Source organism: Lagopus muta, chromosome 12 (assembly GCF_023343835.1).
Source record: "Lagopus muta isolate bLagMut1 chromosome 12, bLagMut1 primary, whole genome shotgun sequence".
Taxonomy (NCBI): Eukaryota; Metazoa; Chordata; class Aves; order Galliformes; family Phasianidae; genus Lagopus; species Lagopus muta.
The window spans coordinates 11017688-11035718 of NC_064444.1; the positions used below are offsets into that span (position 1 = coordinate 11017688).

General features: G+C 37.5%; 1 protein-coding gene across 13 annotated transcripts in view; it reads right to left on the reverse strand.

Annotated features, from left to right (window-relative positions):
* ZNF536 (zinc finger protein 536) overlaps nucleotides 1–18031 on the reverse strand; it is a 327128-nt gene that overhangs the window by 116871 nt on the left and 192226 nt on the right. For all 13 annotated transcript variants that reach the window (XM_048958585.1, XM_048958587.1, XM_048958582.1 and 10 more), the window contains one exon: nucleotides 4906–5058. In XM_048958585.1, coding sequence (XP_048814542.1) covers nucleotides 4906–5058 — 153 coding nt within the window. The remainder of the gene's footprint in view (nucleotides 1–4905; nucleotides 5059–18031) is intronic.

Consider the following 18031-nt stretch of genomic DNA (forward strand, 5'->3'; position numbering starts at 1 on the left):
CTAAACAAGATAGTTTTCCTTCATGCAAAGCAAACGAAATCAAACATCTTATAATTCCAGAGAATACTGCCTAATGAAAATATTGAAAACATTTTATAGCATTTTTTATTTTACCATTGAAACAGTTATTGATAACCTATTTTATCCATTGTGCAGTAGATATTTTAGAAATGAATTGCTGTATGGTTTAATTAGTTCATTATTATGCCTATTCTTACATGGTAATTTCTTTTATCATTCTAATCATTCACTTCACACTTTTTAAACCAAATGGAATATCAAAGGTTCTGTAGGATTATTTTTGGATCCTGCACATGTTTCACCACACAATTAATCTGTTTGTCAGAAATACTAGTTAACTTCTTCTCGATGCCACTTTCCTTTACCAGCTATTTTTCTCTATTCTATACAATGAAATTGTCCTATCCTTTAAGAGGACAGATGCTTTTGTCTCCGTGTATTAAATATTTTTCAATTGTACATGAGGTATTACAATAAAATAGTTTAATTTTTATAAAGTTTTGTAATTGAATATTCTCATTTATTTATACCTCATCCACAACATTTATTTAGTCTTTTTACATGTCTTTACTTAGTTAAAATGCAGAGAGATAAATACAGTTGTTCCTTTGCAGGGAAGATTCAGTACATTAATATAAACTGTACGCTAATTCCCCCAAAGCATATATATATATGTTGTAAAACTGAAGACTTTTTACACAGCTGCTTATTGCTAAACAGTGCCTTGTCCAGAAGGGGACAATCTGTGTCTCTAATTGCTGTCACTGAAGCTGAGATTCATTATGTGACTTTCCCATTAAAATGTGAGCATTAATTTGTATAATGAAATATCACCCACTGCAGTGTTCATTAGCCATGCCCTACTGTATACTGCACATTGTTAGCTACCTAGAAACTGTAGTTAATTTCACTAATGGATATTTCCCTACTTAGTGTTTGGTAGGAAATTTATACTGTAACATTACCTCTTAAACTTTTAAGGAAATTTAAATTCAATCAATTATTTTCAACAAAAGTTTGGGATGTCATTAAGACAGGAGAAAAGGCATGCTATACAGCGTTAAAGATGGGAAATCTGGAGAAATCTAGAGAAATGAAAAGTCCTTTTAGTTCATCTTAGAAATGTAAGAATAAAGGATGTTCAATACCAAAATTGTCTCCTCTTGGAGCACACATACCCATTTTCCTTAATTATTCATATTGCTCATCCCACTACAAGCGCCTTCAGAGAATGGCAACAGGCAGTCTTTTTTTAGGAAGAAAATGTGAATTGAATTCATTTAAAACAGCACCATTTTTATCGTAGTTCATCAATTCTTCTAAGCACGTTTTAAAATTGGCCAATCACATTTCCAAGGGAAAATGCAGTTAACACCACAAATGTACTCAATACATGTGAGATACATGTGACACATATCAAAACATACTCTCCGTTAATTGACGCAGCCTGGCTAAGCTTCTTCCTACTCTACCTTAGGGTTCTTTGGTATCGCACAATTTAAACCTTCTTCAGGGCTATACTTGACTCATGGAAAGTGTTTTCATTACACAAGAGATTTAATTGTGCCAGTCACTCTGGGAATATACCTGAGCACCTAACGATCGCAAGAATTCCAAGTGGACTACATCTGCAGCGGTTCCTCAGTGCTAATGCAAGATACAGAGGTGCTAGAGCTAATCTGGGGACTGGTCCTCCCATCATATGTTGCTTGCCAAAAGCAGAGCATACGAAATTCTAACTTCTAAAACACTTAACTGTTTCTATGCTGTCCCAAGTTTTAGGTATGTAAAGTGGAAAACATGCACGACTCTGGTTTTGGTGTGAACTCAGAGCACTAAGGAACATAAAGAGATGCTCAGTCCCTTGAATGGTGGCACCCTAATCTGCTGCCTGCAGAGGAGAAAAACATAAACTGTGGGAACTTTTGCATTTTATTGGTCTGAGATACCTTGACAAGTTTCCTTCTCTCAAAATCCAAAGGCCTCTGAGCCTTCTGTGTTACAGCCATCACAGTTGTACTATGGTTAGTTTATAACCATGAGGATGAATCACAAAGTGGCTCCTCCACACCTCTACTGCCTGTTAGAACCTGGATCCAGTTTTCACTTGTCCTGATATCCTGACTGATGGCTCTTTGACTCTTTTGGAATGCCATTAGTGACACTCTTCCGAAATTCTTAAAAGAGGAGCCACACTTTTCTCTGGCAGGCTGGAAGCAGAGAGCGAAAGTAGTACAGAAAGTCCTACAATCGTAGGTTGGGACTCCACTGAGTTTTTGGTGGCTGCTTTGCGTTGGTTTGGTTTTGAGAAGGTTATTCGATAGCAAACTACACAGACACTGAGATGCAGTGCTGAGAAGGTTGGAACCACACAGCATAAAAAAAAAAAAATAAAAAAAAAAGAAAGAACCCAAGTCACCAGCCAATGCTTTTAAAACAGAGCATAGCACCCTCTGCTCGTGAAGGATTAAACAGCTTCTCTAGCTTTTTCAGGCCAGTTGCCACAGAGGCACCTCCTGGCTGGATCAGACTTCAGGTCTTGTCTTGGCATGCGTACCAAACCAACCTACTCATGTGCCTCCAAACACACAGATGTTCGAAGGAACCTGACTTCTGCTGAACTGCTTGAGCTCCTCTCTAACAAACAGGTGCTGTGAGAACAAGAACAGTAATTGAGTTAATGTAGTGGAGAAACACAGTAAAGTGTTTTTTATCAGTCAGTTATATGATCCAGGCATATAATAAAGACAGAGTATGACATAAAAAGCAGGAAACTGTCCCTGGTAGTGTGAGCTAACCAATATTTGTTTAATAACTGATATCTATTACATCATTTCCATTTAGAGCGATGCAACTTAATTTTTATTTAATAACTCTAGTAATTTGCCAATTTACATTTTTATAATATTTATTATGATTACTTCCAATATGTAAAACATTGCTCCATTTCAACATATTCTTGTCATTATTTACAAATACTTTGTTCTCAACCTAATGGAAATTGATCTTTATCTATTTTAAAATTATAATGCCTTTTAAATATTGCAAATATTGTTTTAATATTCTGTATGATTTTTTTTTTTTTTATGTGATACTTTACATGCTTTAGTTCTTCTTGTTTTAATTTTGATTATTAAGTTTTAATATAAAATTTTAAGGAGTACTTCCATCGCAATTAATTCACTTCCCATTAGTTCTAAGCCACAAACACCAAACACATGATCATTGCCACCTCCAAAACAACAACAAAATGACCTCTACATAATAAGATAAAAGAAAGAGATGGGTATCCTTGGGTTATTTTAAAGAATTTTCCTTTGCTTCTCCATTAGTAAAAATGTTAAATTGTTTAAAGCTCATAGTTATAGGATTATTTCCCAATAAAATAACTGGCTTTATTTTTGCAGTGCTGGCGAACACATGCATAGAGTTTGTACTGCATTAGATTTTTCCTACCAAGCCCAAGACATAGAAAAGCCTATTCCTGCCCTAAACAGACTGCAATCCAAACAGAGACTACAGTTTAAAAAATATCTAGTAATAATAAATCTCAATTGCAAAAATCAGGTAAAAACATTGTGGTCAACTCCTACTCCAAAGAGAAAAATAAAACGAAGAAACTTTTTCATTTCATCAGTGAAATGTTTTCCTTCAAATAAATTTCAGCCTTCTTTGTCATTTTTTCAAACTCAGGCCTTATATTCACAAAACCAATACTCAGCTTTACACCTGTGCAAGCACATAAGAGAAATGTGATTGCTGGTTTTGAGAAGGGAGGCCAATACTTCTTATCTTCTATCTCCGTGAAATAAAAAATTACAGTGACATTTTTCACATGCGAGGTACAACTGGAAAGTATTTATTCATGCAATTTATTTTACCTATTGATCAGAAAAGTAGCAGGAACACCCTGAAATGTCTTTAAAATGCAGTAAAAGTAAAATGACTGCACATCTGCAGTGCCCACTGTGCCTGCCCACAAAATGTCCTAAATCTCCAGCTTTGCACGCTCCCTGAAGCTCTACTGCAACATCTAGGAATTGGAAGAAAACAGCATCAGATTGACCATATAAAATGACATCAACAGGATCTGAGGATACTAATATTCTATAATTGATTTTAAATACAGATATAATAGCACTTCTTAAATCTATAGTGCGTCTCCAAGTGAACTCTACCAAGCACATATATACTTTTAAGCAAACGTAGTATTATAATTAAAATAGTGTGGCTGTATTTTTCTAGAATCTAGAGCAGTGATACCCAAAAACAAAGAAAGAATCTAGACCAGTAGTAAGTCTCCGTAGGGCAGAAAATCTGGTTTTGTTATTAAAATAAAACGTAGAAATCTGTTCTATCGTGCTGCAAATCTCAGTAAGTTTTATTACAGACAAGTAGTAAGTTGAGTGAGTTCTAATGCAGAAAGAAAAAAAAAGCAGATCCATGAAGCTGATGTATTCATAGGAACAGTGAGAGGTTAAAAATGAGCATGTTAAATGGAACAAAAATAGTAACTGAGCAAAACATACAGAATCCCTAAGTAGATGCTAAGGAAGGCCTTTGAAGCAGTTAGTATAACTAAGTCTGAAACCAATAGGCTTATGCCTATTGAAGGACAAGGGTAATTGAAGGAAACAGTGATGAAGCAGGGAAGGAGACAGAAATAACCTCAACTGGGAAAAGACGATTCTATTAAAGTGGTCTTTATCCAACAACACATTCCTTGTGCTTTTATTTAAGACTGTCATATGTCTTTCTCAAAAGACTCTCTCCAGCTAATGAATCCAAATCTACCCTGGGAATTCAGGCTCCTCGCCGCACGTATGTAAACCCCCCCACACATCGCATGAGCAGACAGCGCTCCGCTCCTGTTGTTCCTCTCACCTGTATGTATTCTCAAGTGGACCTTTAAGTGATGTGATGTTCTGAATGTTTTTCCACAATATGGGCAGTCTTTCATGGCAGAACCAAGGCTCCTGTCTCTCAGTAAAGCTGGCTGCTGGACTCCTACAGATCTCCCAGCTTCTTCTCCAATGTCTGCAACACAGAAATGATCTCACATCACTTCAGCACATGTCAGAAGTTTTCTCACTAAAACTGCTAACACAACACAAAGTTAAACATGCCAATACTACACCTGTCTATTTCATTCTTTAAATCTGACAGAATGCTGACAATTCATGTATTTTCTTGTTATTCTCTTAAATTATTTCATCTTTCCTATCATCATTTTAAGCAGCATATGGTACCTTTATATTGAGCTGAATTATACAAGAAAAGAAACAGCTGTGTCAGCAGCTGGTTTGATTTCTTCTTTTGCTTAGTTCCTATTAATTTTTCCCCCAAAAGTTTTAAATTGTTGTTTTGTTGAGTCTATTTAATTTGTAAGTATTGTAAAAATATGCGTGATTTTAGAGGGAAAAAGTTTGCATCAGCATGTTGAAACCTCCCATAAAAATGGAATCACAGGGACAGGCAGACCAACTGAAATGGCAATGCCTACACGCAAAGCTAATGAACTTTCTTCTGCAACGCTCCAGCACTAGAGAAACAACGTGTGACCTGGTGAGTGACCTCATATTAAGGGAAAGCTGATGGAAAATCCGGTCGGATGAGAGGGGACTCCTTTGACCCTTCACCCGTAGCTACCAGGCTTTCTCCTTCCATCTTCACAGCTACACTTACTCTTTGCATTGCAATACAATGGGTGAAACTCCAGGACATCTCATCTCTCTCACCATAGGAAGAAATCAAAATTCTCAGCCATTCTGAAGAAGCTGCTATTATTCGAGCAGGCTATGGACAAAATAACTTAGAAAAAACTGGCACAGAAATTACAAAATGCACAATGGTTTTAACAAGTCATTACTCGTACCACATAAGATTCAGCTATCATCTTGTTCTTACAGAGTCATGTTATATCACATACAAGTATCAATTAACATTATCACCAAAAAGTACCGCGGTGCACGTTGAAATTCTGAATTGGATTTACGACTGTGGGCATGCAATACACATGGGCACATTACCAGTCCTGGATGCAAAGGCTGAGCTACGTGGTCTGTATTGAAGGAGAGAGCATATAGTTTAAATCTGCACGTAGAGTCTCGATTATTTCAACCATGAACTACTGACTGAAAATGCTTGGTCTCTACCCGGCTGATATGTAAGTAAAGCTGTGAGGAAACAGCGCAGTTTATGCAGCATTTCCCTTTAAATGGAAGTGATGGACGTAAGAAAGATTTAGACGTTTTGCTCTAATAAAAACTGCTCACAGAATAGCAGAGATCCAGCTACCACACTGCTGGAAAAGGTAAAACTAAACAGGCACTTCGTTATTTATTATTAAATGGTCACTCTAAACGATTTTGTTAAAGTTGAAATAAGGGATGATTGTGTGACAAAAAATGTACATACGCTTATCTTAGTCATGCATGTCATCAAGTTATTGCTAACTTTCAAAAGTCAAAATCTGATTCTAGAAATTGACATTCTTGCTTAATATTTTCTGGCTTTTCTTAGGCTGCTGGGTTACAGAACACTATTTAGGTTTACAGGGCTAGTAATTGTCAGTTTGAATTATTCACAAGTATGTGAAAGAACATAATGCAGAGTGCATTGTGTCTTTCAGAACCCAGGAAAACAGATATAGGTGCCAGTCCATAATTCCAAGCTTCCTAAAGAGTTTAGATTTTCCACTTTATTGTTCTCCTCCAAAGTTGTATATATTCATGTCTTAAGCCGCTCTGGGAGAAAGAGAATTCCTGACTGCAAAAAACATTTGTGAAGTGCAAAATACAGAATGCATGATGATAAATTGCAGGATTTTATTTTTGTTTTCAATAAATACTATATGAGCATTATAGATAAATATATAGATAAAGCTAACAAGCCACTCAGGAGGAATTTACAGAATAAGTCGACTGGTTATGTTTTGCTATATGTCACTCTAAATGATGGCCTGTTATCCATTTGCCTTTTATCTTTCTATCTAGAATATGTGTGGCCCAATAAAAAAGAATAAATTTGTAAGATAAACAGCTCGCTTTGCAGATTTAAGAGTCTAATTTTCACTTTACACAAAATTGAATTTTTTCAAGGCAGCGAGACGATGGAGTTTACTCTAGCACTAATCCCTCTGAAAAAGCAAACTGAAAACAACAATGAAGCAAAGAAAGATGTGGGTGGTCTGAAGAGTTTTCTTTTAGATTTAAGTAGACATACAGTAGATAGCTCCAAAGGCTTTACTCCAACAGGGGCCTTACCTTGAAGAATTTTTCTTCCCACAGTGAAAGCATTCCTAAGACTTTAAAGCTGGGCTGAGGGGTTTTCTTTTGAATTCCTCTGCCTACAAAGCCCACCGAAGCACTGGAGGCCATCACTACCTGAATGAACAGCTTTACATCTAAGTCCTTTTATTTCCAACAATGAAAAGATATGTTTAAGGCTGTTGTCCCCATCAAACGCTACCCCAGCTTCGTCTTACTAAAGCCCTCTTTTAGCAAAGTGTACCTATTTGTCAAGGCACTTAAGTTTAAAACGTGCTTAGCTTTAAAATGCATTTATGTCTCACTGCTATCAAGTTTATTTTAACACTTTCTTAAAACAACACACGGAAAGTGAGGGAAACAAAATCACAAAACAGGAAAAGGATAAATAATTAGCACGGAAAGAGTTACGAGGCAAACAGATGAATGCAGGCTAAGGCAACAACAGTGTATGTGCAGAAACAAAAACATTCCACCTTACTTATTCTGCACCTCAGATGTGCCCCTCTCTGCTGCTATTGTTACCCCCTTTGAAGTACAAGCTCCCAGTTACGCTAAAGCACACAACACTTTGCTAATGTTTTACAGACCTGCACAACTAGGATAAGCCCCACCAAGTCCATCTAATTTATGATTTACTTGGGAACTGAGCAATGGTTTTCAGGCTGCTCAATTCTGAGGATAAAAGATCAGGAAGGAAAGAGAACAGTTACTTATCTTGCAGTCATTGTGGTTCATTGAGTTATGTGGTCTACATGATGCACGTGAGATAAGACTTCTTTTTTTACTACCTACTTCCATTACAGGCAGGTCTATGTCCTGAATGTCTTCCGGCCCATTCCTACCTTTCCTGATTCAACTGCAGGAAATAACAGAACCACGTATGAAATATTGTATAGATGTACAAGCTAGATGTGATGCTTCCAAAGCCTGTATCTGAACTTACTTTCACTGAGCTTTCCTTTTGCTTCCCTCACAGCACGTACAGAACTGCAAAGAAACGTCCTCATTCAGTTCTAAATGAGAAGCTGGTCTTTGTGCCATACCTTGGGTGACCACAAAACTAAGTCAGTCTCAAGGCCAGAGGCTCACTTAGAGGCAGGCAGGTCGCACCAACCCAAGAACGGCCATCCACTCACCTGCACTCTGGACCTTAAACTAACAAACAGTAAAAGCAACTATTTCTGGTCAAACACACTTCACACCTTAACAGTGACAATCTCCTTCCAAGGACACAGACACAACTGCCAGTGACTTTTCCTTGAAAAGCTGCATCCTCTGGCTGTGCACTTAACCATCCCATGTCCTAATGGGAAAAATGCAAGGAATACTTCAACATCCATCATGGAACGCAGTAATAAGCTACATAACCAAAGGGCCAATTTGGTCAAAACATTAACAAACCTGTTTGCCACACAGTCAGAAATGAAAATCAAGCAACCACACAGAATTACACAATGAAAAAAGAAATTGAGATTTCCCCAGTTTTCTGCAAGATTGGTATGCCTTTCTGGGATGAAATGATAAAGGTGATTAGAAAAGGACTGGTTGCTTTTGTAAAAAGAGGCATGTTTTCAGTTGGTCACTGACTTCAGTCATGTTAGCAGCACATTTTCAAAGGATCTTCTTCACATGTGTCCTTTAAATTCTGGAAGAGAATTTATTTGCTGCATGTATGTGCGAGCACAGGGGTTCTCAAAGAGACACTTCCATAATTGCAGTTCTCACACAGACTAAATTATCAGTGAAGTCAGTTGGAATTTGCCAACACAAGGATTGCCAAATTAGCCAAAAACAGGCAATCACTTGGAAAAGGTAATCAGCTCACAAAATAGGTAATCACACTTACAAATATGTGTTTGCTCTTGCGCATTTTTCAGGCATTATTAAAGAATCGTTTAAAAATATGTCCAGAAGCTTTTAAAGCTGCACATAATCCCACATTTTTTGTATATTTCAGAATTTCAAAATATTTGTAGTTGTTTAGAACTGCCTGCAAAGTTAATGAAACACGATGCAACATGAGGAGGCAATTTTTTAAAGATCTATAAACCACTCAGATAAGCCCACTTTGTATACAATTACCTTCGCAGGAAAAATTTTATTCTCAATTTAATGTCAAGAAGATAGTTAGAAGATATTCAACATTTTAATCCTGTTGCTGCTGTCATCATTACGCAAGTATGCCTGGACTCTGACCACCTCGTTCCCTGGGAAGCAGTAAAGTGTACACAAAAGTTTCTGGGAAAACATGCTTTACCTTTATTTCCTTAGAGAAAGCTTGAATAATACTGAAAACAGGGAATACAATTAATGATATTTTTTCAGCTACCTGGAGTATCTTTAGTTAATACGCTTAGATGAAAACGGCCCAAACATTGATTGGCCCAGTGCTCACAATTTGAAATTAGAATCCTTTTAGCAGATGTTACTACACTTTTTGCTAGTGAAGTTCATGGCTTAAAATAAAAGTCTAATATTACTGAATATTACAGTTATATTTTAGGCCTCCGGAAAGATTTACTAATGTCTTAGGTCAGGAACAACTTGCTGTCTCTATTGTTTCATCAAGGATTTAGGTTTTAGAATGACCATATATGGGAATCTTAAACTGTTGAGCATTAATATGGATTGGCAGAGAATTTGTTTAAACAGAGAGCTATTTTAGACGAGAATTGGAAAGGAGGCCCACTAGTGAGAAAACAGCATTCGTATTGTTTGTATTATTAGAAATAAAGATTATACCAAAGGTTCCACTGGTAAATAAAGAGATACTGCTTCTGACATCAGACTTCCCACTTAGCCCTCCGACCCGCGCAAGCAAACAGAAGGCACACACTGCACTGCCTGCGCTGCCGATGAGTGCATTAGCAGATTTAAAGAACAAACTAAACCTAACGTACAAACTGAAGCAAAAGACTCACATCAATTTACGCATAAGACTTGCCGCATCCAGAAGCGGGCACACGGAGGCCATCACCAATACCTTTGGCTACATGGGAGCTCCACAGGTGTTATTTCAAGCGCAACAGAAGAGGAGTCAGAATATTCTAAGCACTTTCTCATTAACTGGGGACTTTGGGGAAACACACATACCCTAAACCCATATTCTGGGCACACGACACACAGACAATTGGTGGCTTTCACACGCAGTGGGTTGCACAACTTGCACAACAAATAATGCATGTATGCAAATCTCAGGTACTATAGTAAGGATTTTTTATTTTTTATTTTATTTTATTTTTTTACCGTGGTAAGCATTTTGACAAACACACAAGCATAAAGAAACATCAAAAGACACTTAACCAAAATTAAGCTGTTTATCACAAAATGTTTTTTATCCTCTTCATTTCAATGTTTCCCTACTGAGTTTCTGTTTTGGAGTTCTTAGCGGTCTTTGCAAATGGTTATAAATCTTTAAACCTTTTGAGATAATCAAAGTTCAAACACAGTTTCAGAGCACATCTTTGAGTTGTCTGACTGCATGAAGAATCCTGTGACCAAAATCAGACAGAGAACTCAGAAACCAGAATCACAGGATCGTAAGGGTTGGAAGGGCTCTATGGAGATCACCTAGTCCAACCTCCTGGCTTATTCACCATTCATTAGCTTACAAAGCTTTATTTAGACTGAGAATTCATATTATTAAAAAAGATTTTTTGAGAGAACTATTTTACCAATAGACCTTTTTAACTCCTTCCTTTTTTTTTTTTTTAACTGAAGCCATCTTCAGTACCTTACAATATCTTTCATTTAACAGTTGGCAGAAGGAAAATCACAGATAAACACTGGCCTGTGTCTTTCTCTTTAACCAGCTGAGTGATCCAAGCTTTTAATAAAGCTGTTCCAATTATTGTAAAAGTCATCTAGTACCTTATAGCCACAAATATTGACAGTTTATTGCACAACGCATTCATGACATTTGAAGGTCACATCATACATAATACATACACTTTTATAAAAGTGTCTGGAACAAAGAGATACATGATCAGCAATTACATCTTACCATTCAGGGTAAGATTTTATACTTATTTAAAATGAAATACTGTGTAAAATGCAAATTGTTGATAAAACACAAAATAGTTCATTTTTTTGTACTGCTTTACTAACAAGTGATACTATGTCAGTTAAGTAAGGAAACAGAATGCAGTCTGTGCCCCAAGAAGATTACAGTTAAATAACATCACACATATAGTTAGCTCTCCAAAAGAAGAAAGTGAGCCTTAAACTTTAATCCTGCAGCTGTATCTCTCTTCAACCCTACTGAATTCAGTGATGCTTCAACACTTAGATTTGAATCAGGACCTTAACATGTTATTGAAATACTAATGTTGCTAAAATTTAATCAAAATGAAAGTGGAAAGAGTGCTGAAGAAACTTTTTTAATATTGGCATGTGCAAACATATCAAACATCTTCATCATTTTTAATGCTCTTGACTTTTAGGGCCACTCTGAAATCATATGCACATGCACCATTATAATTAAAAATATGATTAAAGTGCAACTTATGCAGTCAGACCAGTGCAAAGTCCTTCACTGGAGTAAACAAGCATCAGGAACACACCAAGCGTGGCCATGACAATGCTTGCTTTTTGTTGCTGGGTCTTCAGTTTCATGGCATCACCGCTCAGTCCTGGAAGCTCCAGCTAATGAGCACTGAGCTTGAAGCAAATGGCTGTGGATCACTCTTAGTTGCTATCATACTATCTTTGCTACTTTCTTTCACAATCTTGTTATTTTCTTTTCTAAATCCTATGCCTGCAAGTCTCTTGAACCACATAACTCCTTCACTGGCTCTCCATTTCTGCTATTTCAGTACCATTTCTTCCCCAACCCAATTCCATAATTTGGATTTATAGATCAAGACTGTTAAGCTGTTAATCACTGATAAGGTTCATGATATTCCACTAGTTGTCATATAATCTTTCCACAGGAAAGTGGATGCTTTAGAATAGGATGTACCTCATTTACTGAAAAACAGATCTGTTTGCTGTCTTGAATGTAACATCAGTTACTCTCAATGATGAGCTTCTGTTTGTTCTTGCTTTCTTCAGAAGTGCACGTCTGAGCTGCCAGAACGCCTTATTGTACTCCCCTGTAGAGAGCATGTTTCTTCACAAGCAAAACACTCTTTGGATCAGCTACTCTGGGCTTCAATATGCACTTATGGATCTTTCCTTAGTATACTGCCAATGTTCATCCTCAACATTTGTAGTTTTGATAGGGATCTGAGCTCCCAAACTGTCTACATAACTGACCTTCCCACAGTTTTTTCCTCCTAGTTTTAAAACAGGCTTAGAGTATCCTGGATCCTCACCCAATGTTCATGCTAATAACAGTCTGTGGTTCACACCTAAATCTCACTCATTTGCCTACCCAAACTCTTGACTCGGCAGAGTTAGTTTTGAAATGGGCTCTTGATTATTGACCAGATAGGATGAGCTCTTTCCACACTTGGTACAGACTGCTTACTGCTTTTGGTGAAAATTCCAGTGGGGAATCTAAGCAGAGAAGCTATCAAACTGGACCATCTTTTGGATTTGTATGTGTTATTTCTAGGCAGGTGTTCAGGTACCAGATGGCCCTAAAGCCCATCGTACTCAGGTTATAGCAGCTTCTACAGGCTGTCTGCATCATATTCCCATCTCTGAGATTTGCAGAGAGCCTACATGTAGCTTGATAAACACTTTTACCCAGCATTGCTCTCCTGATGCCAAAGCTAGATCAGATATCCAATTTGGGAGAGTTGCCTTACAGTCCCTCTTTAATTAAGTACTCCTGGTCTCCCACTCCTGGGATGGATTGCTACTGCTGATTAAGCTCCAGAAGTAAGGATCTGTGGAGGCAATTTCCTGAGGGAGAAAATAAGTTGCTAGCTAATCAACTAAAATAACCACTAACTGGACTTCTGTGAATGAATATACTGCCTTCTTCTTGCTTCCATGCTTACCCTGTTGCTTCCACATTTCAGCATCTCTACATACCTATAAAACAAACGGGTAAGGTGTACCTCAGTACGACCTCTAATTTGTCCCCAAACTATGTTTGTGGGAAAACAGAACTATTTGGTACAGTATACAGGCTACACTAGGAAAAAATCCAAGAGCGTTAGTAGAGAAGATGGTGAACCCAAATGGAAGAGAGCAGCACTGAATACATTTTGTGTAAGTTTCCCCCATGGGCCCAACAACGTGGAGTCCATGAGAGTCTAGAAAGCTCAAATTCACACACAGCTCCACACAGTGTTCAAAATCCAATAAACATATTTTAAAATTTGCTGAGTAATTGTATGGAAATGTTTAAAAGCTCAGCAACTCAAGCTTTACCTTGAGTTGCTGGGCTTAAACAAATCCTATATGTATACATATATATAATTTTTTCAAGCCGGAATGACAGACTTGGACAGACTGTAAGTAGGTCTTGGGACATGGGGTATTGTTGCAGAAGTTTTTGCAAACTATTGATTAAGAAGAACCCTTTTCATAATAGCTATCTTATTATAGAGTGGTAAAAATCAGGATAGAAGAGCCAGTAGTGGGTCATCAGATTTTATATAAAACTATTCTAATAAAGAAAAACGTGAATTACTTAAATGTCACAGGATCATCTTTCCGTAGACCCCAGTGAGAAAGAAATCAACACTAGAATCAGTCACATAAATAAAACTGTATGGATTAGCATAGCTGAATTACAAGTTTTCCTCTCAACGAAAAGAAAGAGAAGACTGTCATTCTGTTACAGATTACTGATTACAGGGGTGCTGACAGAGTCTTCAAAAAGTGGGTAATGTCACAGCATATGAGAGAACACACGGACAGACTATGACTGTACAGACTTCTTCACTATTTGCATTTTCTTACTTTTTACTTTCCAGTGCTATCAAACTAAATGACTGCTTTGATTGCCCAGTGGTTTTTCTCCCACTTAAGTATACAACTTCTTTCACATTTCACAAAACAAAAAAATCTGTATTTGAAGAAATGCTTACAAGTAGTTCTGCTGCTGAGTCTATTTTAACCACACCTCTTTTCTAAAAATATGTTAATTGCATGAGGTTCACTGTAATAAGAAAATATTGATTAAATCTGTTACTTCTAAGCCTAAGAAGGAATCCTTTGACTGCTCAGTATTTTTTTTTTTCCTCATTGGTTTCACAGTGGATTGCAGACATATTGGGACCAAGATGTCTTTAAACATGGTATCATTTGAGCAGGCTCATTAATTTTTTTATACTAATGATGTATCTCAAAAGGTACATTAGTAGGTCAACTTGTACCCACGTTTTCTAAAATAGCCTTAGAGTACACTAATATGTATTACTATTGGTGCTACTGTTGCACTAAAAAAAATAAGAAATGCTGCATATGGAGCTGATACATCAATAATCCAATCTCCATTTTCTACCACGAAAATATACAATGTTTCAATGAAACTATCCTGGTAAAGAAAGAGAAAAAAATACTATTTTGAACACTCTCCTCTGATTTAGCTGAGCTAGTGGCAATAACGTGTTTAGGCATAGGCTTCAGTATGCTGGAATGATCCTGAAACTAATTTTGCATGTGTTGGAGTTGGACCGTGGCCACACACGTCAGTATGCTGGAACAGAGTTATCTAAATCCTGAGCCTTATTTTACATGTGCTGGTGTTGGACTGTGGCCCTGCAATCTTTTAGGTCTCCATCTGTAGATATGAAAGCCAGGGTGTGCCCAGTCACTAGCTGCTGCTCACTGCTTTCCTGCCACAGGCCATGTCGGAGCTGAATGCTCGGCAGCCACAGCCTTGCAGTTCCCTCCACCCCGGTGCAACTGGGAGCTCCTCAGAGGCCTCCTGGCCTTGTGAGCCTACCTCCAAAGCTTCTTTTCTGCCTCGTCTGGAATTTTGCACCTATTGCAGCTCCTGTATCACTGTTTTCCTACATAGCTATCATGCGCCACATTAGGGATGACAAATACCAACCTCTCAGACAGATGGTCCCACAGATTCAATGAGCTAATTCCTCTTTCCATAATAGGTAAATAATTTTTAAGTAAGCCCACTAATTTTTAAGTAAGCTCACAGACTTACGGAAGGTCTTTCAAAGCTTCCTAGCCTGACATTGGAAGTGGTCTCAGGTGAAAAGCAAAGTGATTTAAGTCCAGACAGAAGGCTAGAAGGTGTTCTCTTTTGGAGAATGGGATGAGAAAAGATCAGGCACAAAGAAGCCATGTTCCCTCCAGAATAGAAGAAACAGTGGAGGCACATAAATCTGAAGCCCCAGTGCAAAGACAGCAATATGTAGTGCTGAGGCAGAGGTAGCTGCATGTAGTGCTCATCATCATCACCCTAATGGGAACCACTGACCCAGTGGGACATGCTGCCCATTAACAAGGAACAAAGTTTTCTGCTTGCTTCCTTCCACCTTGTTTATGGTTCGTCCACATTTATATTTCTACCCGAAATTAATAACCCTTTGTCTATATGAAGCCTGCCAGACTGAGGAAACAACAATAAGGTCAAAATTGCAAATCTGAATGAAGATCTAGCATTTCTTTCTGTGACTAGTCAGACACAATTTCGTTTATTAACTGCCTCAGAGACAGAGAAAGACATATTTTAGAAGAAGGAGAGTTATTCCATCCCTTTGCTTATTAGCAATGTACTTTCTCAAATTCTATTTCCGCAAATGGCAATGGTAAAAGAAATTCAAAAAACAGGTAGTCTGCATGCACAGAAGCACCTTTTGTTTAATAAATAATTCAACCATGTATTCCTTTTTAATTTAAAAATGGTCTGACTGAATAGTCAACAAAGTGAACTAAAGTTGGCAAAATACAGTGCTGAAAAATTAAAAAGTGTATTCAAGGCCATATTCATTTGCTTCACTCCTACACTGCAGAGAGATGAAAAAATACATTTTTTTTCTTTTTTTTTTTTCCTCTTTTTTTTTTTTTTTTCCTCCTTTTAGATTAGACACATTCAGCAATGTGATGCTCATTTGATTTTGAAAGCTTCCTTGCCCTGGAATTAGTCTCTCAGTTAACAGCAGAACAGCCACTGCTCCCTTACCTCATGAACATCGCCAGGTATTCAGCCAAAATGTTCTCATGAGCTCCTCTGCCATGCCTATAAGGGCCAGGCTTAGATATTGGCCATCTTGGAAAACAGAAATACAGGAAAACGTTCTGGAAATATTCTGACCACCGTGTGGATGTTAGCTGCATATATTAATAAGCCTATGGTAAAGCATGGGAAACATATTTGGCTGAAAAAAACTGTGGATAATGATACAATTAAATCCATGCCAGAAGAAATAACTGCAATCAGATGAGTGCATTTGGTACTGACTGATGCTCTTGGAGAGAGTCAGACATGTACAGAACTATCTTAAATAAATGCTTGGTTTCTGTAAACCAAAATTCCTAACAATAAGCAGCTAGAATGAACAAAGTGAATAGAGCCAATTCTTCTACTTAGCCTTTAGCACCAAAATGTTCAAAAGAACTTCTTGAATCTCTAGGCAAACAGCAAGAAAAAAAAATGAGGCTGCAGTGAAACTTCCTTTTTCAGATTCATGGAAATGTTACCATTCTCCCATATGACCCAAAGCAGCAGCAGATACAGAAAGTCTTCCTAATGAAGCACAATCCTTTAGTCTCCATTTTGCTGAGTGCTTGATTCTCTTTACTGAAAATGGCTTTACTACGATTTCTATCTTCTGAATCACCGATCGTTCTTGCAACCATCATGTAACTGTTCACCAACACTGAATTACCAGCTGGATGCTTATAGGACATAAAAGGCTGTCAGAAAATGACCTTACCTCAGAAAGGTAAGATGTGCAAGAAAGAAGATCTTTACAGAGCAAGAGAACAGGGGAACATAACCCTTAAAAGAAGCTGACTTAGAGAAAATGACTCAGCAATATCACATCTTTCAAAGTGGGCACACTTGTAACTTAAAATGCATTTGTTAGAGAGAAAGGATTACAGACACAGGTCACATTTGGAAGAGAGAGGAGTTCACAAATATATACTAGAAATATCTGTAGCATATGGAGAAGGAGCAGGTTTTTGCCATTTTTTCACTTTTCTGAAGTAAAATTACCTGCAGCATATAAGATGAAAACATTGAACAGATCCAGTAAGTGCTCTGTACAGATAATAAAACTGATAGTTGCAAGTGAAACTTCCAAAACACTGGTCTGTGTGTGCGTGTGACTGTGACAAAGCTGCCTATGAATTTAATGCACAAAATAAACCTCTAAATCTGGCAAAATATGAACAAAAGCATGAAGATAAGTACAGAAATGTCGACACAAACTCCTATTGAACAATTCAGATGGACTTAAGATTTTCATTTTGGCCAACTGCTAGCTTAAATTAAGCCATTATGCAATAAATACCATCTCAATCAACAGACTAATTTAAACTCTGAGAATGCAGGCCACTGCATTTGTGGAGACACATGTTTCCATGCCTTTTCAGGATGGTACTAGTGGGAGTCACTCCAATAGGCTGGCAAGGCTGTGCAGAATTTGGTACATAACAAACTGGCTTGCAACCGCTAACATTTGAAAGCTGTCTACAGTGAGATTGGCCAACCTAAAAAAGTAACATGTGGGGTTGAGAAAAGGTGAAAGTGATCAAATGAAACTGAAATAATTTCAAGTACTGCACTAGTACTGGCCCTTTTCTGGCTACAGGTATGTGATGTTTTACTACAGATATGTGCCTGCTTGTGGGAGTCATAGGTATTTGTC